Source organism: Microcebus murinus, chromosome X (genome assembly GCF_040939455.1).
Source record: "Microcebus murinus isolate Inina chromosome X, M.murinus_Inina_mat1.0, whole genome shotgun sequence".
Lineage (NCBI taxonomy): Eukaryota > Metazoa > Chordata > Mammalia > Primates > Cheirogaleidae > Microcebus > Microcebus murinus.
Window position 1 is genome coordinate 60,378,220 of NC_134136.1, and position 26,866 is coordinate 60,405,085.

Below are 26,866 nucleotides of genomic sequence, written 5' to 3' on the forward strand. Positions count from 1 at the left end.
CAGGCATGCACCACCATGCCCGGCTAATTTTTTCTATATATATTAGTTGGCCAATTAATTTCTTACTATTTATAGTAGAGACGGGGTCTCGCTCTTACTCAGGCTGATTTTGAACTGATGACCTCGAGCAATCCACCTGCCTCGGCCTCCCAGAGTGCTAGGCTATCTGTTGATTTGAAGTAACATTTCTACCCTATTTAATAATTCAACAGCTTGTCATGGAAGATATTCACATGTGCTCATAAAAAACTAGGTAGCTTAATTTGATAAAACCATAAAATGGAAATTTCAAATTGTTTGCAGTATCAGTAACATTGATGCTAGTATGAATTTTACATGCTGATCTAAGTTATCCCAAATATCACTACCACTTTTTGTTTGTAATATTTTATTATTTTGAATTGTTAATTTTTTCTCCTATAGTTCTTCTGTCTTAAATGTTAAGGGGGGTACAAATGTTTTTATTACATAAATACCTTGTATAAGGTTTAAGTTGAGGCTTTTAGTGTGTCTATCACCAGAATAGTGTACATTTTACCCAATGGGTCAGTTTTTATCCCTCACTCCCTCTCACCCAACCCCCTTCTTGGATTCTAATGACTTGTACTAGGTTATTAAGTATGAAATGTCCAATTTCCTTAAGTACTAAGTTTGACGGTTGACACCTGTGACATTTCACTTTGACACTTGTTTTATGAAATGTCCAATTTCCTTAAGTACTAAGTTTGACAGTTGACACCTGTGACATTTCACTTTGACACTTGTTTTATTTTATTGTGAAGGTACATCCTCATTCTTTCAAGCACACAAATCTATCAGCTCATATAGTTGCCCATTTTTTTTTGTTTTGTTTTGGTGGTAAGAGCAGCTAAAATCTCATTTAGCACGAGTCCCAAATACAGTACAACTATAGTCCTCGTGTTGTACATTGGATCTAGACTTGTTTATCCTACGTATTTGCTATTTTGTGTCTACAGACCTATATCTCCCCATTTCCTCACCCTGCCCCCTAGTTGTGTCTTTTCTTTATCTTTTTACTCTTATTTTGTGTATTTCATAAGAGACACTTATAAGAAGTTAGTAGCTTTCAGCTTAACCTTTTTCTCTGTATGTATTTAGTCATTTTCTTTGAAGTATGCTTTTTCTTTCCAGAATAAAGTTAAATGTAGGTATACCACTTTGATGTTGACACTAGATTATCTAGAGCATATCTTCTGTAAACCTATCTATATCTCTATGTGTGTGTATATATATATATATATAAAATACATAACATTCCCTAAAATTGGACATGTATGTAAAAACATAAGAAAAATCGAATATATATATATAGAGAGAGCATGAAGATGTGACGCAGTAATTTCTGAAGGTTTGAAAATAATGTATTTGAAAATATTGAGTTTTTGAGTATCAGCACTACCTTTTCAATCTTTTCTGTTACTATGCCATGCTAAATGGTATCTTTGATTTAATCAGAGCAGTGCTGTTCAGTGAAACTTTCTATGATTACAGAAATGTTTTATGTCTATGCTGTCTGGTACAGAGTCACTAGCCACATGTGGCTGTTAAGCACTTGAAATATATCTTGTGCAACACAGGAACTGAATATTTAAGTAATTTAAATTGCAACATGTGGCTAGTGGCTACTGTACTGGACAGGGCAGAACTAGATGATCTGTAAAGAGCCCTGCTCTATCAGCATCATTTTTTTTTTCAGACAGAGTCTCGCTTTGTTGCCCAGGCTAGAGTGCTGTGACATCAGCCTAGCTCACAGCAACCTCAAACTCCTGGGCTCAAGCAATCCTTCTGCCTCAGCCTCCCTAGTAGCTGGGACTACAGACATGTGCCACCATGCCCGGCTAATTTTTTCTATATATTTTTAGTTGGCCAATTAATTTCTTTCTATTTTTAATAGAGACAAGGTCTTGCTCTTGCTCAGGCTGGTTTCGAACTCCTGACCTCGAGCAATCTGCCCGCCTCAGCCTCCCAGAGTGCTAGGATTACAGGCGTGAGCCACCATGCCCAGCCGATCAGCATCATTTTTTAACTGATAATATTTTATTTATTTTTTTAAAAGGCAGTGTGTTCATTTAAAGCAGGCATCCCCAAATACGGCCCGCAGGCCACATGCGAGTGTCTTTGCCTGTTTGTTTTTTAACTTCAAAACAAGATATGTGCAGTGTGCATAGGAATTTGTTCATAGTTTTTTTTAAACTATAGTCAGCCCTGCAATGGTCTGAGGGACAGTGAACTGGCCCCCTGTTTAAAAAGTTTGAGGACTCCTGATTTAAAGGAATTCGTAAAATACAGGTAAATAAATTATTACCTGTATTTATATATCCTTCCAGACTTAACTTTTTCTCTGCATGTATTTTAGAAAATGGAATATCTACCATTTTTCATCTGAGGTACAGTCTACCTCTAAAAATATATGACTCTAATATTTTCACTTGTCTTGGTATTTGATCAGGGTGTAGAAAGGCAAAGGACAGGGAATGGTTGCGAGATTATGATGTGAAAAGAAAATATGATTAGTATGGTTGACTTGGGCCTAGCTGAAAATCAAGAGAATGACTGTTTCCCAATAAGAAACTCCATTCTAGAGTCTTTAAAGAATGATCTGAAGTTCATTGCAAAAAGCAAGCTATTAGTGCTTAACTGCTAAGGGAATGTAGAGCCAGGACTTCTACCTTAGTCATGCCCTCTTGTGAATCCAGCCTTGGTGATTGGCCTCTCTTCTTACAATGTCAACCTGCCTGTTTATTCCAAGCAGTTCTTTTCCAGCCCATTAATTATGTATTCTTATACAGCTTTTCCTCTTTTCCTATACCAAGCTGCAGTTCTTATTTGTACCTAGAGGTTTTCTTTTTCTTTCTTTTTTTTTTTTTCTTTTTTTTCTTTTTGAGACAGAGTCTCACTCTGTTGCCCGGGCTAGAGTGCCATGACGTCAGCCGAGCTCACAACAACCTCAAACTCCTGGGCTCAAGTGACCCTTCTGCCTCAGCCTCCTGAGTAGATGGGACTACAGGCATGTGCCACCATGCCCAGCTAATTTTTTATATATATATATATTAGTTGTCCAGATAAGTTCTTTCTGTTTTTAGTAGAGACAGGGTCTTGCTTTTGCTCAGGCTGGTCTCGAACTCCTGAGCACAAATGATCTGCTTGTCGCATCCTCCCAGAGTGCTAGGATTACAATAGAGGTTTTCAGAATTCCTAAGGATGGACAAATAGGCATAAACAAAGTTCTTTCCTATTATCCTTCTTGTTTTTTACCTAGACTGGCAAGGTAGACAGAATAGAAACATAAATGGTAATGGTATGTATTTGTAGACCCAAAGAGCTTCTCTGGGAATTTTTTGTAGTTGACAGTGACACTCTGAATTAAGGACAAACTGGACTCTGGCTGAAATGAGTAAGGAGATAGGATGGTAGAGGAGAGGGCAGAACAACTGTGGAGGGGGCTCTCCCCTCACCCATGCCAGTCCTTTTATCCCCAGACTTCACCATAATTAAAGATGAACCATGTAAGAAGCGCTCAGTAAAGGGATACTATGGACAGGAAGGAAGGGAGGGAGGTTCATACAGTTCCTCTGGCCACCTGGGTGAGGTAATTTATCCATGGATGCCATTTGTGTACCGTTTGGGCACTTATACCTGTATTCCAGCACAGTAGACTATACCATTAACTCTTAAATGAATCTTCTTTATTAGCCTCCATTTAAAAGGTGGCTATTTCCATGAAAAAAAGCCTTGGAAGAGACTTAAGCTATAAACCTTCATACAAACAGGAATGCAAAGATTTGGATGCTACTACTAGAGCAACAGTGTCTTGGTGCTTAGAGTTCTCTTGTCTATTGCCCTATCACACATAGCCTTTGGATTATGGCTGTTTTCCCAAGTAGGTGTATATGACTCCACACTTTTTAGTTCTCAGGTATTTACTCCTCTCCCTCTGTAAAAAAGATCAACTGGAGTCAGAATGTAATACCAGGTTTTTACAGAAGATGTCAGTGTTTAACAAGATTTACAGTGTAACTCATTTACCATGATTCACTCTCATTTGAAGTATCTTTTTTCTGTTAATCAATTCTGTACATTTGAAATGCTGGGTTTTAAATTAGTTAGAATAAGGGGTGTTTGTAATTTCCCTAAGATGAGCAGTAATGTGCAAGGGTTTTTGATAAGTCATATATTTAGTTTGCAACACTGAATAATATTGGCCCAGTTGTATTTTTCATAAGTAACATTCCCTAAAATTGGACATGTATGTAAAAACATCAGAAAAATCAAAATATGTAAAAGTAAAAAGTCACATTATCCCAATTCTCACTACTCAGAGGTAATTGCTATTCTAAATTTTTCAAAATGCCGAATAAAAGTGGTTTCATAGGTAACATATTGTTATACTGGTTGGTGTTTTTTATTTTACAATTTTTTTTCATATTTTTTCTTTTCTTTTTTTCCCCCAACTTTTGGGTGAAAAAGAGGTTGGTGTTTTTAATAAGCATTTCATGTTGGCATGCATTAGATTAGATTCTTTTTAATAGCTGTATGATATTATGTGAGTGAACTTGATTAATTTAAATAGTTCCCTGTTAATGGGCATATTGGGTTTTTTGTGAACAGTTGATGCAGTGAACATTCTTGAATGTACCTTTGCATACTTGTAAGTGTTTTTGTAGTATTGATTTCTGGAAGTGGGATTGCTGGGTGAAATGGCATGCATGTTTACAGTTTTAATAGGTATTGCTATCTCATTTTCAGAAGAGGCTCTACCAGTTTATACTCTCACCAACAGGAGTGCTTGTTTCCCTTCAACAAATCAGGCTTAAGTTTTGCCATGTGGATGGGTGAACAGTAGAATCATATTGTTTTAGTATTTATTTTTCAGATAGGTATTATTTTGCATATTATGGGTTTCTCTTCTATAAATTGCCTATTTGTGTTCATTCCCCATTTTCCTATGGGTTCTTATTGTTGGAGCCCAATGTTTAATAGGAATATTTGTTATAGATCTTTTCTTTCGGTTTGAGTTTATGTCATGCTTAGGTTTTTACCCTAAGAATGTGAAAAAAAATTCTCTGATATTTTCATTCAGTTTATTTATGGCTTTATTTTTTACATTTAGATTTTAATCTATCTGGAATTAATTTTTATGTATGCTATGAGGTAGGGACCATGCTTTAATTTTTCTCCAAATGGATAACTAGTTGACCAAACATCATTTATTGAATAATTCATCTTTTCCTTACTGACTTGAAATGCCATCTTTGTTATATACTAAATCCTCATATATTTCTAGGTCTGTTTCTGGGCTCTCCTTTGTTCCTTGATCTCTTTTTCAGTTACTGTGCTGGTACTATACTGTTGTGATTGCTATAACTCTTTTGTTCACCTGCTCTTTCACACCAATTTTTTGTCTTGAATCCAGCACAGCCAAGTTATAGTCATTATCACCACCATACAGTGGGTATTGAGCATTCCCTGTGGAAACTCCGGTAAGGGTTTCTCCTGGATTCTGTGATAGCAGAAAAGTGGGAGCCTAAGAGGTGTGCATTAAAGGACTACTAATCAGACCTGGTTTCCCAAACAATGCTGAAGATTACCTGGCCCTGGGCTAGACTTTTGAGGAACATATCGTTGGGGTTAGATGTGATATAGACCAGCCCCTACAACTTGCTTGACTCATGGAAATGGTGCAGGGCCAGAACCAGACACCTGTCTTGCTAATAACTTCCTTCAGGATTCAGAAGTCACCATGAGTGAAGATGAGTAGCTGTTATAATACTGCCCACATAAAAATGGGTGTGCACTATTTTTAGAACTCTTAAAAACGTTTAATCAGTAGTGACCAATTTGGACTTTTTAATTTTTACTAATCTCTACTGAAAGTTACCATGTCATTTATTTCTGGAAACACAATTCTTGTAATTCATACCATTTAGAATATCATGCTATGGACTTTAGATAGCTAACTTTAAATCTTCTAGTTCCCATTGGATAATTTGAAGTGTGTGTACATAAGGATATACATATACATAGTATGTTTGTTTGTTTGTTTTATACTAGAATGACCAGTCAACAGGGGACATAAAAGTGATTGGTGGAGATGATCTCTCAACTTTAACTGGAAAGGTATGTATCTCAAAGGGGAAGAAAAGAGCATTTCATACCAAGACTCAATTAGTAACACTGTGCTTTCAATCAATCACTAAGAGACAGTTTAGATAGTATAACTAAGCAGTGATTATTTAACCCTTGGAAACAATCTAGGTTAATTATCTTTCCTTGGTCATATAGCAAATCCAATATTAAACTTAAAAAGCAGAATCCAGTATTAAACTTAAAAGTCCATATTGCCAAGTATTGCTGTCTACCTCTGTGGGAGTCTAATTTGGAATCCTTAAAAAAATATACATGGGGAAAAAGATAGCCTTGTTTTAAAAAATAGACTCATACATAGTTTCTTATAAGATAGCAAGGCAGTATTGTGTAATGGCTGAAGGTGGGTTCAGTAGAGCTTGAATTTGAATGCAGGTACGTTTGACTCCAAAGCGCTTTTCTTCCTCTAGCTTTTAGATTTTAGTATTCACATCTTACTTAACTAAGTATAAGAAAGCATTATCATATAAAAGTTGTGTGAAATTCTGTGGTCCCTTATCAGGGTCATGCCAAACTAATATTGTTATCCTCAGTATCTTTTGAAAACTTCAGAGGAGAAAATAGACTCTATTGACTCTTTCCTCCTCCTGTCCATTCTGTGTACCACTGCCAGACCTGTCCTCCTTTGCTTTCAGCATGCTTTGTCTGTATTTAGAAGCCATTAGATGCCTATAATCAGTTTGTAGTACTAGAAGGGACCTAGCCTTCAAGGCTTCCTGTGATTTAGTTTGACCTCGTCTGTCCCACTTAATGTCTTCTCCTACTATATATGTAGCTGTGTGATCTTAAATAGGTATTTGTTTCTAAAATAACTTTTTTTTCCATGATAGTCACAGTAAAGCACTTTTTTGTAGAAAAATCAATAAATATAAATTGAAGTTATTTCTTGGTGGTGAGATTATGGAATTACTTGAACTTTGTTACATTTTGTCTTTTGGGGATATTTATTTTATGTGTGTGCAGATACATATGCATATAAATTTTTTTTCTTCAGTTAGTACTTGAAAATATGGGCTTTGGATCCTGTATACACTTCTGTTCAAATCCGTACTCCACCACTGCTTGGCTATTTTTTTTATGACTTTAGGCAAGTCATTTGACCTGTGAGCCTCATTTTTTTCATTTATTAAGTAGGGATATAGCTACTTGACATAAAATAAACTGTCAACAGTTGTAGCAGTTCTCATTGTTTTATTTTAAAAACAGTATTAGGATTATACTCTAGATACTACAGTTTTGTGTTAGACAAATATTTAATCTCTCTGGACTTTTGTTTGTGTAAACTGTCTTTTGCTAAGAAGGTCTGTGGTTATGACTTAATCAAGGTCATGCAGCTACTTAGCGTTAGAGCCAAGACTACAATTCAGTTTCTCTGTCTCATAATTCAGTGCTGTTTTTCAAACTATAACTCCAACCCATTGTGCAAATCACAATTGCATTGAGCCACAATTACTGGTAGGAATATGTTATCCTTTGGATATGCTAGCTAGGGTACAGTAAATGTTGAGAAAGAACCACATATAGGCGGTAAAACAATTATTGATCCATTAGTTGATTATATTCAGTTTTGCTAAAGATTTAAATTGCAGTGTCTTTTGAAGAGACAATTAGTTGTGATATAAGGAAAGGAAGGGAACTAACTTCTTTTTTTTTTTTTTTTTTTGAGACAGAGTCTCACTTGGTTGCCCAGGCTAGAGTGAGTGCCGTGATGTCAGCCTAGCTCACAGCAACCTCAAACTCCTGGGCTAAAGCAATCCTTCTGCCTCAGCCTCCCAAGTAGCTGGGACTACAGGCATGTGCCATCATGCCCGGCTAATTTTTTCTATATATATTAGTTGTCCAATTAATTTCTTTCTATTTATAGTAGAGATGGGGTCTTGCTCTCGTTCAGGTTGGTTTCGAACTCCTGAACTCAAACAATCCGCCCGCCTCAGCCCCCCAGAGTGCTAGGATTACAGGCGTGAGCCACCACGCCCGGCCAGGAACTAACTTCTTAAGCATCAATTGTCATATTATTATATTTCATTTAATTCTCATGGTTGCCCTATGAAGAAGATATTATCATCCCTATTCTGTAGATCAGGAAGCTGAAACTCAAAGTCATACATCTGTTAGATGGCAGAACCACAGTTTGGATCAAGAAATGTCTAACTCTAGTATCCACTCCTTGCACTATACTGGGATTCATTTGAACAGTTATGTGGCTTTTTTTCATTGTATGGGGCCTCGTAAAAATTGTAAAAATGGGCTAGGCATGGTGGCTCATGCCTGTAATCCCAGCACTTTGGGAGGCTAAGGCAGGAGAATTGTTTGAGGCCAGGAGTTCAAGACCAGCCTGGGCAATATAACAAGACCCTATCTCTAAAAAATAATAATAATAAATTGAAAAAAAATGTAATTATGTTATGCTTTTTGCTATATGCCTTTGAATTATTCTGATTTTTTTCTGTTTTATATTCTCTCCTTTTCCCGAGCTCCACTTTGAATACAAAGTAATTGTTTCCTGCTTATAAAATAGGCTACCAATAGGCTGTAGTTGTCTATAGTAGCTGCTTCACTGAGGATGGGTCAGAGTGAGATAAGTAGTGTAAATTGTTTGCCAAAAGGTATGGGCTAGCCTTACTTCATTCTGTACTTGGTCCTATTCAGGTTTGTGAGAGATCTTGCCTGCAGTGATAAACTGCTTCAAGACATGGAAAGGTTGAAGCTTTACTTGCTTATATACATTTAACTTCTAATACCTAGAGCAGTGATCTCCAAACTTTTATTTGCATGCCTAAGCTATAAAAAGGGTTTTTTTTTGCCCCTAATATATATATTTGTAAATTATACATGAATTATAGTAGTAATATTATATATGTTGTAAAATACATACAAAAATATAGATTAAACAAGGTGAAGTTAAAAAAAGTTGTAGGCCGGATGCAGTGGCTCACACCTGTAATGCTACCACTCTGGGAGATCAAGGCAGGAGGATTGCTTGAGCTCAGGAGGTTGAGACCAGCCTGAGCAAGAGCAAGACCCAGTGTCTACTAAAAACAGAAAAAATTGCCAGACATCATGGTATACCCCCATAGTCCACCCTACTTGGGAGACTAAGGCAGGAGGATCACTTGAATTCAGGAGCTTGAGGTTGCTGTGAGTTATGATGATGCCACAGCACTCTGGTCAGGGCAATGGAGTGAGACTCTGTCTCAAAAAAAAAAAAAAAAAAGGTTGTAGTTGTTATTGCAACACAGTAGATCTTGTGTGCCTTACTTTGGTAACCACTGTCTTAGAACTTTAAAATTCTGATGCTGTAGTTATATGATAGAATATGATAAGAACTACAAATAAATAAAGACTCTTCCAGCTATAAAATTCTGAGATGTAAAAAGAGGGGTGACAGTTTATGGTGAGAGGAAGCACTGGTATTTTCTTTAGTATAGTCCAAGAATATGTACACAGCCAGGAAATGCAGATCAGTTTTAGCCTAATGAGAAAATGGGTTTTGAATTGGATTCCATATGGTAAGTTAAATTACATGATTTTTGAGTTACTGTACAAATTATAGTTCTCTAGAATATTAGAGTCAGAAGACTATAAGAGGCCAACTAATTTTAGTTTCTCATTTTACACATGGGAAACTGAGGCCCAGAGAAATTTCAAGACTTGCCCAAGATTAGACCTCCTGTTAAGTAATGAAAACTTTTTAAAAATACATGGGTCAAATTTTATTTGTAAAAATTCCATTGCAATGAAAATTTCAGTATTGAAGACTTCCAAATCCCAGCAGGTGGCTCACTTGTTTAAAGCAGGAGTTTGATGTAGTAAAGTATCTAAAAACAAAAATTTGAATAATTCCTTAGAGTTGTTATGATGTGATTTGACTTATAATTGTAAATACTGTCTGATTCACTGTACTGATACTCATTTCTTTTTTTCTTCTAGAATGTCTTGATTGTTGAAGTAAGTTCTACATTTACTTTTAATATAGTGTTTATGGTTTTCTAACTCAGTGTGTATCATCCTAAAGGTAAACCAGATTAAGAAATTCCTCTTCATCAGTTTTAATGGTGGGCTTGTGTTCTAAAGGAGCAAGACTAGTTTTTTGTAAAGACTACATAGTAATTTGTTTTTAGTGATAATGGAAAAGTTTTTGTGTATTTCCTACTTTTTTTAGGTTTGAATTTTTTTCTTTATAAACATATTATAGCTAATATGTATATATAAATTATCTTAAATATTGTCTTATGTAATAATATTAATATTTTCCATTTGCTATTATGTCCTAAGCATTTTGTATATAATAATAGCCACATTTATCTATTGCTTACTTTGCCAGGCACCATCCTAAGTGCTAAAGAAACAAGCACAAAGAGGTTAAGCAGTTTCCTGAGGTTAGCTGGAGTGAGGATTCAAATCTTTACTTCTTGTAGCTCAGTGGTTCTCAGAGTGTGATCACTAGACAAAAAGTATCAGCCAGGAACCTACTGGATCAAAATCGCTTTGATGAGGCCCAGTAAGCTATGCTTTAACAAGTCTCCAGGTTATTCTGATGTAGGCTAAGCTTTAAGAGCCCTTGAATTTATTCATAAGTTACTTTCTCATTAAGGTCTTCTTTGACCATCCTATACAAAATCTCATGTTACCACCCTGTCAACTTCCTATCCCTCTTCAGTACTTTAATTTTCCTGATCACTTACCACGGTCTAATAGCATGTGTATGTGTGTGTGTGTGTGTGTGTGTGTGTGTATATATTTCATCTGTGGTCTTCCTATTCAGATCTTTTTGCCTTACTGAATTCTACAAACTTCTAAAGCACAGCTTGTGATCATGCCTCCTAATCAGACCCTATTCTTCCATCCTTTAGTCTTTAGACTAAATTCTTTAGTTTTTCAGTGTGACCTCAATATACAATACCAGCCTCATTCTCTAGCAACTTTCTTTCATTTTTCTCTATACTTTTTACTGCTTTCTAGAGCCTATACCTCCATTTTTCTGCCCCTGGTTCTTTGCTACTTATTTCTTTTTTAAAAAACAGCTTTATTGAGATATAATTCACATATTGTACCATCACCCATTTAAAGTGTACATTTCAGTGGTTTATATTAAATTCACAGCATTATACGATCATCACCACATTCAATTTTAGAACATTTTCATTGCCTCACAAAGAAACCTGATTCCCTTAGTCATCGTTCCCCATTTCCCCTTTCCCTAGCACCAAGCAAACTGATAATCTACTTGTTCTCTCTGTAAGATTTGCCTATAGAATCATATAATATGTGTGCTTTTGTGCCTGGCTTCTTTTCACTTAGCACAAAATTTTCAAGGTTCATTTATATTGTGCAATGTGTCAGTTCTCATTCCTTGCCATTGCTAAGGAGTATTTCACTGTATGAATATATAGATGTTGCTCAACTTGATGATGGGGCTGCATCCTGATAAACTCATCATAAGTTGAAAAATGCATTTAATACCCCAATAAACCCATTGTAAAGTCAAACATCTTAGAAGTCAAACCATTGTAAGTTGGGCACTTGCTGTACTTTATTTTCTTTATCCATTCATTGGTTGATAGGCACTTAGGTTGTTTCCACTCTTTGCTTCTTATTTCTTGTACCTGAAATGTCATCCTATATCCCATGTTTAAATGCTTTCAGACCCAGCTCAAAAGTCACTTTCACAAAGCCTTTCCTGATATCCTTTTCTTCCTCAACTCACTTGGACCTTTTGCATTTCGTTTCATTTAATTTTATTCATTTAATTTATTTATTTGGAGACAGATTCTCACTCTGTTGCCCTGCATAGAGTGCCGTGGTGTCAGCCTAACTCACAGTAACCTCAAACTCCTGGACTCAAGTGATCCTCCTGCCTCAGCCTCCCGAGTAGCTGGGACTATAGGCCTGTGACACCACGCCTGGCTAATTTTTCTATTTTTAGTAGAGAGGGGGGTCTCACATTTGCTCAGCCTGGTCTTGAACTCCTCAGCTCAAGCAATCCTCCCATCTTGGCCTCCCAGAGTGCTAGGATTACAGGTGTGAGCCCACCGCACCTGGCTACATTTAATTTTAGCTATGAAATATTTTGAACTCAGAAAAGGATATGCTCAACACCTGTGTACCCATCACAAAATATTAACATTTTGCCATATTTACTTCAGATCTTATTATTTTAAGAAATTAAACATCATAATACAGCTAAAGCCTCATTTTTTTACTTTCCCTTCATTCTTAGAGGTATGACAACTATCCTTAAAGTTACATATATATATCTAATCATTTTCATGCATGTTTTTTATACTTCCGAAGTACGGGTTAACTGGGTCCTCTGCTTAGGGTCTCATTAGGCTGAATAAGGGTGTCTGCTGGGGCTCATGGTCTTCCAAGTTCATTCAAGTTGTTGCAGAATTTAGTTTTTTATGATTGTAAGACTGAGGGCCCATTTTTCTCACTGGCTACTGGCCAGGGGTCACTCTCAGCTGCTTAAAGGCTGTCCTCATGTCCTGGCATATGACCCTCTCACAACATGGAAGCTGACTTCTTCAAAACTAGCAGGAGAATCTTGCTCCAGCCTGCCACAGTGATCTTGTATAACTGCTGAGGGCCAGATGATTTATAAATTTCAGAGTATCTGTGTGTGAATTCTGGTGAGAATTACTGCACGGAAAACAATGGCAGTATTCCAGTTACACATGAGGGTTTTAGTATTTTGTGTTTATATAGTGACTCTGAATTTAAAGCTATGCTTGTTTTATTTATCATTTAAATGTCTTTTTTTTAAAGGATATAATTGACACTGGCAAAACAATGCAAACCTTGCTTTCTTTGGTCAAGCAGTATAATCCCAAGATGGTCAAGGTCGCAAGGTATGTATGACATTTTGACATAGAATATTTTCTTCATTTGAAGGAAGATAAAGTGATTGTTTCTTTGGAAGGATAAATGTTCTTAACTGTTCTTTTATTTTCAAAAAGCAATGTAATCTCAACTGAGACTCAGGAAATAATCCTTTTAAGTAATTATGTTGTGTGTTAATAAAGCCCTTCGTTACTGCCACCTCCTTGCCTAATATTATTAACATTTGGTTTTTCAGCATACTAATTATATCAACTTGTCCTGAGTAGCATGGCAGAGAATCTGGGGCCTCCTTGCAAAATTGAGACTAAGAATCCCAAAGTGGGGTGAGGAGGGGGATGGAAGGGGTGATCCTTGAAGATCTGGAGCTCCTGGAATTGAGTGATGCATGTTATATCTTGTTTTGTGTCCATGGTGAAATTTTACAATGCCTGCTTCCTTTTTTCTAAGTCAACCTTACCTCCTCTGCTTACCTATATTGTTTGGCTTTTGCTTTTTGTAGTAGTTCTACCTGTGTTTATTCCTAATTTTGATTTTATCCCCCAACAACTCTGAGGTAGTATTATTATTCCCGCTTTGCATGTAAGGATATTGAGACATAAAGAATTGCCCAAAGGCACAGTGCTAGTAAGCTATAGAAATGAAATTTGAACCCAGGGAACCTAGCTCAGAGTTCATGTAAACACCCTTAAGTTTTTAGTAGAGTAACATCAAACAAACATCAAAAATTGGGGTTTTATACTTTTGAAATTTATTTCTTAATTGATTTAAAAGACAGGGGCTCCCCATGTTGCCCAGGCTGGCCTTAAACTCCTGGATGCAAGTGATCCTTCTACTTCAGCCTCCTGAGTAGCTAGGGCTACAAGAGTGTACCACCACACCCAGTTCATTTTTTATTTTTAAGTCTTTAATCAGTCTGCAATTTTTGTTTAGGGGCCAGGTAGTGAATGATCTTTTATTTTATTCCTAAATGCTTAACAGGTTTTTACAAACTTCTTTTAAAGGATTACAGGATCTGTCAGGTGTCTTTGAATCAGAGTAACCCTATTAATGAGTCATATGTCAGCCGTTTATCTTTATGGGCTTTTATTTTTTTCTTCTTTTTTCCAAATCAGAACGTGATAGTCAGCTCACACTTAGGGACTTTTTGGTAATAGCTGGTGCAAGTGTATGTCATTGAGTTTTTCTTTTAACACATTGACTGCCACACTAGAAATTTTTTTTTTCTTTGGGAACATGGTGCTTTATCACAAAAATAGAATAATAACTTCAAAAACAAAATGATACTTTCTAATTTAATTAAAAATTTGTTATTTTTATTGTTTTCTGTGAGTTATATGCAGCGTGAAAAATAGTTCACATGGCACCCAAGGTGAAGAGACATGTGAGTTACATATGCTTCACGAGGCCCTGGGCTCAGAACTAGTGTGAGTTAAATACAACTCAGATGGCAGTTAATGTGTTAAATGGATTTGGGAGAGGTACTATATAAGTGTGTGATGCATTATAGGCCACGAAGTATTCTTTAAAGCAATCAGTATACTTGATTTCTCTATGTGCTCTTTAGGGTTTTAAATGTCAGCCTGCTGTGGCATAGAGTTTATTTTTTTATATTTATTTATTTATTTTTATTTTTTGAGTAGACATCTGCTGTAATAGATTGACCAGATTTCATGAACCTATAGTGAATAATACCAGCACTGGACCACTAAAAAGACACCATTAGCTTTTTTTTGATGAATATTCGTCTTGGGTCTGTATTTCAGCACTTCATCTTTTTTTTTTTTTTTTTCTTTTTTTGGGACAGAGTCTCACTTTGTTGCCCAGGCTAGAGTGAGTGCCGTGGCGTCAGCCTAGCTCATAGCAACCTCAAACTCCTGGGCTCAAGCAATCCTTCTGCCTCAGCCTCCCGAGTAGCTGGGACTACAGGCATGCGCCACCATGCCCAGCTAAATTTTTCTATATATATTAGTTGTCCAATTAATTTCTTTCTATTTATAATAGAGATGGGGGGTCTCGCTCTTGTTCAGGCTGGTTTCGAACTCCTGACCTTGAGCAGTCCGCCCGCCTCCGCCTCCCAGAGTGCTAGGATTACAGGCGTGAGCCACCGCGCCCAGCCTGGCATAGAGTTTAAATACTCCAGATATTCTTTTGTTTTTTTTTTCCTGGAGTATGTTGTGGAATTGAGATAGAGAGGAATTTTGTGTTGCTGCAGGTGGTTCATGCTCAAAGAATGACTTGGCCATTTTTTAGTAATGCAGTTGGCATAAATCAGTAATTCTCAACCTTTTTTCCCCTAATCCTTTCCACAGTGAAATTTTAAGACCACAGATACATTCTATATCTGATTATGTCATATATGTGTATCTGTGTTTTATGTGTGAAAAGGGTAACCACAAAGGTTATTCTTTTTATTCAATGCAGGATTAAGAGTGACTAAACTTTTTTTTTTTTTTTTTTTTGAGACAGAGTCTCACTTGTTGCCCAGGCTAGAGTGAGTGCCGTGGCGTCAGCCTGGCTCACAGCAACCTCAAACTCCTGGGCTCAGCGATCCTACTGCCTCAGCCTCCCGAGTAGCTGGGACTACAGGCATGCGCCACCATGCCGAGCTAATTTTTTGTATATATTTTTTTAGTTGGTCAATTAATTTCTTTCTATTTTTGGTAGAGACGGGGTCTCGCTCAGGCTGGTTTCGAACTCCTGACCTTGAGCAATCCACCCGCCTCAGCCTCCCAAAGTGCTAGGATTACAGGCGTGAGCCACCGCGCCCGGCTGTGACTAAACTTTTAAACTTAAAAAATAAAAAAGCTGGGGCCGCCATTTTTCCTATCCAACCTCTCAGGCATGCCTGTTTGACATCCCAGCATGTTGTTGCCTTTACGGCTGCCTGAGACTGCTCGTAAGGATTAGCCTCCGGTGTTGAGACTGCCTGTGAGGATTAGCCTCCGGTGCTGATAATGGGGTCCTAGTGGACCAACCTACCAAGAATAACCAGAACTGACTGTATTTGGAAAGCCTGCAAGTTTAAGGTATGGGGGAAAAGAGAAAAGATGTTGGTGCCAAGGGAAAACCTGACCTTCACCCTCAGGGGTTTTGCTGAAAAATCATCTCACAAAAGGCAGATTAATAGAAGAAACGGCATCCAAATTTATTAAAGTACCCGGGAGTCTCATGAACTAAGACCTCAAAGAAATGGAAGATGGTTCATGCTTTTATACCATGTTAAGGCTACAGAAAGAATGGGGGCTCAGAGCATGGCCGAAAACAAGTTGAGGACTAAACTTTGACCACCGTTTTTTGCTCTAAATTCCTTCCTAAGGGGCCTGGAGAACCATGTCTGCAGCCGTCTTGCTAACCAGGCCATTCTGACCCTGTATACTGTGGCTTGGCAGCCTGACTCCGGCATAGCATCACAAGATGATCAATAAACTAATCTAATGTCTGTGAAAGTCAAAAAAAAAATAATAAAAAAAAATAAAAAAGCTGATAAATGATAGGAATGTAAAATGGCATGGCCACTCTAGAATACAAGTTGGCAGTTTCTTTTAGAATTAAACATAGCACTACTATAAGACCCCTAGAAGTTATACTACTGGGCATTTATCCTAGAGAAGTGAAAACTTATATCCACACAAAAACCTGTACATGAATATTCATTGCAGCTTCATTTGTAATAGCCCCAAACTGGAAGCAACCAAAATGCCTTTCAACATATGAATGGTTAAACTGTGGTACACCTATGCCATGGAATACCACTCAGCAGTAAAAGGAGCAAACTATTGATACACACAGCAACCTAGATGAGCCTCAAGGGAATTGTGCTGATAAAAAGCCAGTATCAAAAAGTTACATGCTGTATTGGCCGGGTGCGGTGGCTAGCACTCTGGGAGGGCAAGGTGGGAAGATTGCTTTAGCTCAGGAGTTTGAGACCAGCCTGAGCAAGAGCTGGTCTAAAAGTATCTACTAAAAATAGAAAAATTAGCCAGGCATGGTGGTGTACACCTGTAATCCCAGCTACTGGGGAGGCTGAGGCAGGATGGTAGCTTGAGCCCAGGAGTTTGAGGTTGCTGTGAGCTAGGGTGATGCCATGGCACTCTACTCAAGGCAGTGAAGTGAGACGCTGTCTCAAAAAACAAAACAAATAAAAAAAAGTTATGTGCTGTATGATTCTATTTATACAACATTCTTGAAATGATAAAATTATAGAATTGGAGAACAGATTAGCAATCGCCAGGGGTTCGTGGGTGCAAAAGGAAGCCTGTATGATGCAAAGTATAATATCTTGATTGTGATAGTGGTTACATGAATCCACTTGCGATAAAATTGCATAGAACTATACACATACATATGAATATATGTAAAGCAGGTGAAATCTGGATAAGGTCAGTTCACCAACATCAATGTCCTAGTTGTAATAATATAGTATAGGTATGTGAAATCTTATCATTGGAGGAAACTGGATAGAGGACTTGTAGGAACTCCTTTGTGCACTTTTTTGTAACTTCCTGTGAATCAATATTTCAAAACAAAAATTTTGAGAAACCTGTACTTTTAATTTACTGAGTCACTTTTAATATGACTTGTTTACTTATATTAATATATCAAATATATACAAATTAGCAATTTATATAAATACCTAATAATAGAAGTATAATCAGATTCTTAAAAAAATTTTAATTTCTTGAAAATTAACTTTTAGATAATCATTGATAATTTGTTGACATTTTTTCTTTACTGTCATGTACTTATATAACAATGTTTCTCGTCAGCAATAGACCACATGTATATGACAATGGTCCTATAAGATGATAATACCGCACTTTTACTTTACCTTTTTTATGGTTATCCACACAAATACCATTGTGTTATAGTGGCACACAGTATTCAGTACAGTAAAATTCTGTACAGGTTTGTAAGTAGGAGCAATAGGCTATATCATATAGCCTAGGTGTATAGTAGGCTATGTTATCTAGGTTTGTGTAAATAACAGTCTATGATGTTTGCACAATGGCGAAATTGCCTAATGATGCATTTCTCAGAATGTATCCCTGTTGTTAAGCAATGCATGACTGTACTTGACATAACTAATGATGGGGCAAATAACTTTTGTGGAATTAAATAATAAAATATAGACTCAAGATAAAAAAATAAACATCCACAAGGCAGCCAACAAACACCCGCAGAATACCTCTCGCAATAACTTCATGATAGAGCAGTGGATGAGAAAAAGTCCTTTAATCACAGCCATCTGTTCACCATAGTTTTGTAGCACTGATCTCACATACATGTCATGTATCTTCTGTGAACTCTGTCAGTGCTGATCATATGATACCCAAGAGAATTCAAAGAGAGAAATTAAATACTAAGGAATAAGATTGTCAGGTAGGGTTGAATTTTGGAGGGTCATAAATCATTGTAATATCTAAGTTCTTTGCCCTCCCTGCCAAGTATTAGTTTTGGCTACCTTGGAGGCAGTATCTCCTGTTGACAGTGAATGGCCTAGATGACTTCTCAGGCTGTTCCCATGTTCAGTTTTCAGGTTCTAGGCAGAGCAGTAGAGTGAGAAAGGGATGGTATTGGGGTTTCAGTCTGACTTTTCACTCCTGCTTAACCAGAGCAACCATCCTGTACTTAAACTCTCTGAACATATTTACTTATCTTTAAATGGGGGTGATTGTTATATCTTGTTCTCATAGGGAGACTGTGATTCAAGGACATATAATGTATTTGAAAATCTCTAACTGCAAAGCACTGTTTCACTGTTGGTTATAGTGTGATGGATCTCATTGTAGCAAACAGCTTCTTAATTGTACCTTTTAGAATGTAGGAAGGATAGTAATATTTTTAGTATGTTATATGTTGCTGCTGCTGGAAATGATTACTTTTGTTATGGAGATATGAGTCACATACCATAAAATTCACTCTTTTGTGGGTTTAAATATATAAACTAAAACCAGGGGGTTTAGTATTTTCAGAGTTGTGTATTGATCACCACTATCTAATTATAGAATGTTGTCATCACCTCCAAAAGAAGAAACCCTGTACCCAATTAGCAGCCATTCTTCCTTCCTCCAGCCTACAGGAACCACTAATATACTTTCTACAGAAAGACTGTACAGATTTGCCTCTTCTAGACATTTCATATAAATGGACTCATGCAATATCCGACTTATTTCACTTAGAATAATGTTTTCAGGATTCACCTATGTTGTAGCATGTACTAGTACTTCATCCCTTGCTATGGCTAAATTATATTATATTGTACAAACATACCAAATTTTATTTGTTTATCTATTGATGAACATTTGAGTTTCTGCTTCTTTGCTCTTTTTTTTTTTTTTTGAGACAGAGTCTCACTCTGTTGCCCAGGCTAGAGTGCCATGGCGTCAACCTAGCTCACAGCAACCTCAAACTCCTGGGCTCAAGCAATCCTCCTGCCTCAGCCTCCCAAGTAGCTGGGACTACAGGCATGTGCCACCATGCCCGGCTAATTTTTTCTATATATATTTTTAGTTGGCCAATTAATTTCTTTCTATTTATAGTAGAGATGGGGGTCTCGCTCTTGCTCAGGCTGGTTTCGAACTCCTGACCTCGAGTGATCCGCCCGCCTCGGCCTCCCAGAGTGCTAGGTTTACGGCCGTGAGCCACCGCACCCAGCCTACGGCTTTTTTTTAATGGCTGAAAATTTTTCAGCAGGTAGCATTTGGGTTATAAAAATTATCTTTGGTAGAATTGACTTACTCCACCTCCAACTTTTACTTTCAAAAAAATACTGATTCCTTTGGCACACTAGTTAATTTTTTTTAGCCTAAAGTTCCTCTTTGTAAGCCAAGTAGTAAAAGTTGTGATAAAAGGTAATGCTCACTTCTCCCACACCCTTTACAGCTTAGGGACTGTATTTCTAGGGATTCTGGACTAAGAGCCCTATCTTTACCTCTCTGCTCATTGGTACTCCCCATTCATCCTAATTCGCTGCCCTTCGATGGACAAGTGAGTAGTCAGGGAGCGGCTCTCAGAACCATCTATCAGTAGATTCCAAGTGGAGATAACCAAGGGCACCATCTCTAGTGTGAACTCATTGCTGCCCCTTCCCAGTGTTATGTTAAAAATGACTGTGGTATGCTCAGTGTGGATGAAATAGTATTTGGAAACATTAGTGTTCTCTTTTGAAATGCTATGTAGTCTCTCCATGTGTCACATGTCATGTTTTGTAATTAACAGCTTGCTGGTGAAAAGGACCCCTCGAAGTGTTGGATATAGGCCAGACTGTAAGTGAATTACTTTTTGTCAATTATTTAACCATCTTTAACCTAACAAAATGTAGAGAATGCGTATTTCAAGTATTAGATTTGAAAGTGATGTTTTCTGTATCTAAATGATTAATTATGATTCTTTTTAGTTGTTGGATTTGAAATTCCAGACAAGTTTGTTGTAGGATATGCCCTTGACTATAATGAATACTTCAGGGATTTGAATGTAAGTAATGCTTCTTTTTCTCACTCTGATTTTTCAAAACCCACATGAAAATTTAGGAAAGAGAAGAATGGTTTTCTCCTTCCAGCACCTCATAATTTGAATAGACTGATGGTTCTCATTAGTCACATAAAGCCATAGTCAAGTACAGTCATCCTTAGAACTGGAACTTGGCCAGGCTAGGGTGATACTTCTTGCTGACTGAAATAGTTGAACAGCTTTAATATACAATAACTGTCCCATTATTATCCAGATGATAAATGTGGTAATAAGTAAGAAATAAATGATCAAGTTTAAATCTTTTAATTCACTCTTCTTCGAATACCCGCCTCTTACTCTGGAGGCAGGAGTCCTATGGATGCATTTATGAACTGGTTGAGGAAGATTTAGGAAGACCATCAGCATTATATAAAGCAGGTTTTCACTCCATCTTTTTTACCACTACCTTGGCCCCCTACTTTGATATGCTTAAAATTCTCTACCTTATTTGTCTTTCAGAATTACATATTGACAAGAAACAAATCAAACTAATGGGACAAACTAGTGCTTTGTTTTCAAAAGGCACACTCCTGAAAAGTTACTAGTTTAAAGTATAGTAGTATTATGTGTATTTGTTTAGTAAGAACCCTGGCAGCATAATACTATTCTTATATACAAAATGCTGTTCTCGCCTTTTGTTTCAGAATATACTTTTTTTTTTTATTTCGGCATATTATGGGGGTACAGATTTTAAGGTTTCAATAAATGCCCATTTCCCCCCACAAGTCTGAGTCTCCATCATGACCATCCCCCAGATGGTGCACATCTCACTCATTATGTATGTATATACCCGTGTTTCAGAATATACTTTTTTAATGTGAATTTCTGGATTTTTCTTTTATAGCATGTTTGTGTCATTAGTGAAACTGGAAAAGCAAAATACAAAGCCTAAGATGAAAGAAACATCTGGAGTCCTATTGACATCGCCAGTGAAGTTATCAAATGTTCTAGTTCTGTGGCCAGCTGCTTAGTAGAGCTTTTTTGCATGTACCTTCTAAGAATTTTATCTGTTTTGTACTTTAGAAATGTCAGTTGCTGCATTCCTGAACTCTTCATTTGCACTATGAGCCTATAGACTATCAGTTCCCATTGGGTGGATTGTTGTTTAACTAGTGAATGAGAAAAATCTCTTAAACCACACCACTATTGAGTGAAATATTGAAATTGTATCTGTAAGAAACACTTAAAGAGAAGATATTTTAGTTTTTTAATTGGTATTTTAATTTTTTATATATTAAAGAAAGAACAGGAGTGATTGAATATTGTTAATTATACCACCATGTGTTCAGACAAGAAGCAGTTTTTGCATCAGTGACGGCATCTAAGAGGTTTTGTTCTGTTAAATAAACCTGTGTCCCAGAATTGTTTTAGTAGTGTTTCAGTAGTGTTGACTGTACTTTCCCACTTGTTCAGATTATTACCAGTGAGATCTTTGTTGGCAGTTACTTTTAAATGCAAATTAATAAATTTAAAAAAATTTACTGCTTTTTGAATTCTTCAGTGTAAAAATCTTTAAAATAAGGGCTGTCTCTTTAAAAGAAACTATGCATACCTATTATTTCTCTACAAATTAACCTAGTATAGTTGTCTGTTGGTTATGTTTTCCTTGTTTGTTAAGTTTTAGCAGCTAGTTTAATTATAATCTTTACCAAACACAGCAAATGATGATTATATGGTAGAATGGGTTAGGGGAGCTAGCAAAATTCTTACCAAATTCTTACCTTACATTCAATTTCAGATACATGGTATACTTTAATACATTTTACTATGCTAAAGTAACATGGCTTTCTCTTGGAGTTCTGTCAGATTGTGTGGATTGTATTCTGTGCTACATCTCAACAGATTGTTTTCAGACATGTCCTGTTACCTTCTTTGGGTAAATAATGCTTTATTGACCAAAGAATAACAACAAAACCTTTTGTTTTCTGGGAGCAGGAGAAAAGTTTTAAGCCAAAATATTAATTGCTTCTCTGCTCCAAGTGAGGTATGAACAACAATTTGTAAGCCATCTAGCTATATTTATTCCTTTAAAAATTTGCTGTAATTCCCAGCAACAAAGTAAGGAACTTTAATACTAAACATTAACTTGTTATAGTCCTAGAACTTCCTAGTTTACAAAACATTTTCACTTCCGTTATTTCATTTGGTCTTTATAATACTGTAAGTTTGAGGTAGATGTTACCACATGTGAGTGCAATATCCAGAATAACTCCTGAGTCCTCTCCTTCCCCCAAAATGTCACCTCACTGGGGTCCACCCAGCTGTCCTATTTAATACTGTATCCTGCCTCCCACTGCTGAGCTTCTTTACCCTTCTCTTTTTCTTGATTTTACTTACTGCCTTCTATCAGATTGAACCACATGAAATTACCATTTTTTGTAGGTAAAAAAAAATAGTTGGCAGTTGACAGTTTGGAATGGTATAACCTAATAACATGCTATATATTTTCCACAAATGATATGAACAGTGGGTCACTCTGTCATGGAGGAATCAGCTCTAAGCTCTAGCTAAATGATTTTATAGCCTACAGCTCTACCCTGGGTGGGGAGATAATGTTGAAAATCCCATGCCTTACTGGAACGAGGGAGGCAGATGAGAAACTGCCTCATGGCAGCTGCCACAGCATAGGGAGGTAACGAATGGGCTTGGGACAGCACTTCATAAGACTGCTTATGTTACCATGTTCCGGGTAGGATCACACGGCGTCGTTTCTCCGAGACAGGTCAGACTGTAGTTGACCTTGTCTGTGTGGCCTATCTGGAGACATCCATGGTGGAGCCACCCACCTAATTAATCTTTTCCTTTATTTCTTTACTTATTTATTGTCTGTCCCTCCTCCAGGAGGGCAGGACCTTGCCAGTCTTGTTCACTGCTATATCCTCAGCACTTACAAGAGTGCCTGGAAGTATTGTACTGCTCGATAAATCTGTTGGATAAATGATAGGAAGTTAAAAAACAATTAAAATTAAACTTATAATATCTGTATTCCCTAGAATTAGAAGCAAATTATATTTTCAGGTTGAGCAAAAAAACCTTTGTTATTAAGAATAGCTAACATGTATCAAGTTATTACTATATGCAATGGACTGTACTAAGCACCTTTGAATCCTTATGATAACCCCAATAAGGTAGGTAGTTTGTGTTTTCTTTAATCATCCCAACTTTACAGATGAAGACATGCAGGTTCAGAGAGGTTGCATGACTTGCCCAGGATCACACAGATAGTAAGTGGCAGATGAGGAATATGAACCCAGGCAATTTTATTCCAAAAATCTCCCCTCTTAATTCATTGCCATTTAACTCATAGTGCCCACCCAGCTCTTATGTAAAAGCGAATACATTGATAACATGGAGGAAAACATTAAGCTCTTTGAAGGTAATAATTCCAAATGACTTGTACGTTAAACACAGCTTTTTAAGGTCACAGCTGATCTTTAAGAATGTAAACTGACTTCCTCTGGCACTAGAAAACATCTTCAAAGACTGTTGCATAGTTTCTCTAATACACTCTTCAAATTTTTCTGCTGGTTTATTTTATGATCCTGTGGGCAGCTTCAGACAAAATAATTTTCTGGCATGAAGGATTATATGTGCTCTGCCATTTTTAAATGTGAATTTTATAGACACTTCAAACCACTTGAAAGAGTAATGATTTTTAATGGTTTTTCATTATTATTTGAAACTTCAAGCATTTACTGATAAACACTGTCAAGTTAAGTTTCAAGTTTTCTCTTTACTCAATATGGGTGTACTTAATAATGGACGTCATGATTAATGACTGAAGTGACTTTGAAACTTGGTAGTTTTTCAGTAGAACTTCCTTTCCTAACATTTTTTTCTGTTCCTTTAATTATGACAATATCCGAGAGCTCTGAACATAAGTCAAAGGTTCAGTTATTTTGCACGTACGTGCCTTCCTCTGCCTGGAACTTCTTGCCCCAAATCTTCCCATCGCCTCCTGTGTCCTTTTGTCATTCCTCCACCATTTTTCAACCACTTCCCTGTTTTCTGGCACTACAAGACTTTACAGGCTCATCTGGCATTATATTTTCCCTGTCCTGGTCCAGAATCAGCCATTACTCCAAGGAGCCCTGGTTCCGTTATTGGAGAATGCTGTTAGAAACCAGGGTCTCTGCTAATTGCTATTGGGATGTCATTCCTTGTAGGTTCTCCCAGGGCACAGAACTAGGAGATAAAAGCATGCATACTAACCCATGCATACACACACATCTTCATCTATTTCTTTATCTCTCTGTATACATATTAAAGAGATCTCTAATGCACACCACTGGTTTCATCCTATCCTTCCCCTTTTTATTTGTCACTTCTTCAACAGTGGGAAATGTGGGTCTTATTATGTACATTTTATTCACTAATTTGTTCAACCCTAGTACCATAAGTAGTAACATGTGCCCATATCAGATTTACCAGCTAGACTCCATGGTGTACAGATCTTTTCATCCTAAGCCTGACAGTATCCAATCAAAATACTGTTTTCCAAAATTACTCCCTTTCATCCCTTTCAGTGTGGCTGTCATTTATAATGCAGTTTGGTTCAGTAGTGTTTATATTTCCAATTAGGCCCTCAGCCCGCATATCCTAGTTTTAATTAACCACATCGGTACGGTGCTCACCGGCCGTGAAACCTTGCCCACAGCCAGCACTCATAGTCCACACGATAGCTTGTGCTGTGTATTGACGACCGATCTGTTTTGCTCTTGTGTGATGAGGCAAGCTTGAAAGCACTGAAAGCTTGTTTTACTTTACCGGCAGCTTTACTTGTAAATCAGAATAGGTGACATAGACATATATGTTTTCATTACGTTATTTTTAAATGTTCACAATTTTATTTATTTATTTATTTTTTAGCATTAGGCATACAAGCTAACACAATTTTATTTTGATAAATGAAAAATTGGAAAAGTCATATCACGGCTGTCGGCTAAAGTCACTGTGCGCGTTCATCTGTGGCTGTCGACTATAGTCGATGCTCGTACTGAAGTGATCAATTATTGTAATGAAACATAGTAAGAGAGCTGTACAGAAAAGTCTACTCAGGCATTTTGTTCCCTCCTATTCTGTTCCCACTACCCCTACTTTCCACTCTTTTTCCCACCCTCCCTGTAAGTGCCATCTTCCATGATTTTCATGGCAGTTACATTTTCACCAAGCATTTACTATGTGTCGGCATTTGGCATGTATTGCTTCAGTATTCACAGCAACCCCTTAGATAGGTACTATTATTACCCCTAGTTTTTAGATGAGGAAGCTCAGTCCCACAGGCAATAAAGAACTTGTCCAATGTGACATATCTGGTACATAACCAGTACTCGAACTTTCTGACACCAGGGCCAGTGCGTAAGCTGTAAAGGGGCAGTTCACCACCACTTTCTTAAAATTTTCTGATCCCTTCTCAGTCTGGGTCTTCCTGAAGCTTGGCACTTCTGAAGTCACCTTTCTGAAAACATTCTGGTAACTGTTGGGTCCCTTGTTCCAGTTATTCGTGTGTTCTGTCTGGTTTTTAACACAAGGTTCACAACAGGCCACCTGGCCTTCAAAACTTGAAGGCAAGAGGTTGCCTTCAGTTGATTCCCTGATTTCAAAACATTGGTTTACATATGTTACTTGTAAATCAGGAGCCATAACCTTTTCTTTTTTTTTTTTTATTTGTTTTTTTTTTTTATATTTTTTCTTCCATATACTTAGTCTCTGCTATATAACCTTTTCTTGAGTCTTCATAGAAAACAACTGAGGTCACACAGGTTAACCACTTCGGTACGAGCGTCGGTTATAGTCGATAGCCACAGATGAACGTGCACAGCAACTTTAGCCGACAGCCGTGATACGACTTTTCTAATTTTTCATTTATCAAAATAAAATTGTGAACATTTAAAAATAACGTAATGAAAACATATGTCTATGTTACCTATTCTGATTTACATTACAAGTAAAGCTGCCTGTAAAATAAAACAAGCTTTTGTTTTTGAGACAGAGTCTGGCTTTGTTGCCCAGGCTAGAGTGAGTGCCGTGGTGTCAGCCTAGCTCACAGCAACCTCAAACTCCTGGGCTCAAGAGATCCTCCTGCCTCAGCCTCCCGAGTAGCTGGGACTACAGGCATGCGCCACCATGCCCAGCTAATTTTTTCTATATATATATTAGTTGACCAATTAATTTCTTTCTATTTTTAGTAGAGACGGGGTCTCACTCTTGCTCAGGCTGGTTTCGAACTCCTGACCTTGAGCAATCCGCCCGCCTCGGCCTCTCAGAGTGCTAGGATTACAAGCGTGAGCCACCGCACCCGGCCTAAAACAAGCTTTCAGTGCTTTAAAACTTTCCTGATCACACAAGA

At 37.2% G+C, this 26,866-nt stretch overlaps 1 protein-coding gene across 1 annotated transcript in view; it reads left to right on the top strand.

Annotated features, from left to right (window-relative positions):
• Nucleotides 1-21,998, top strand: part of HPRT1 (hypoxanthine phosphoribosyltransferase 1) — a 35,543-nt gene extending 13,545 nt beyond the window's left edge. Inside the window, exons 4-9 of the mRNA XM_012764782.2 lie at nucleotides 6,073-6,138; nucleotides 10,096-10,113; nucleotides 12,934-13,016; nucleotides 20,227-20,273; nucleotides 20,405-20,481; nucleotides 21,362-21,998. Of these exons, the coding sequence (XP_012620236.1) occupies nucleotides 6,073-6,138; nucleotides 10,096-10,113; nucleotides 12,934-13,016; nucleotides 20,227-20,273; nucleotides 20,405-20,481; nucleotides 21,362-21,409 (339 nt within the window). The 3' untranslated portion in view covers nucleotides 21,410-21,998. The remainder of the gene's footprint in view (nucleotides 1-6,072; nucleotides 6,139-10,095; nucleotides 10,114-12,933; nucleotides 13,017-20,226; nucleotides 20,274-20,404; nucleotides 20,482-21,361) is intronic.
• The last annotated feature ends 4,868 nt before the right edge of the window (nucleotides 21,999-26,866 follow it).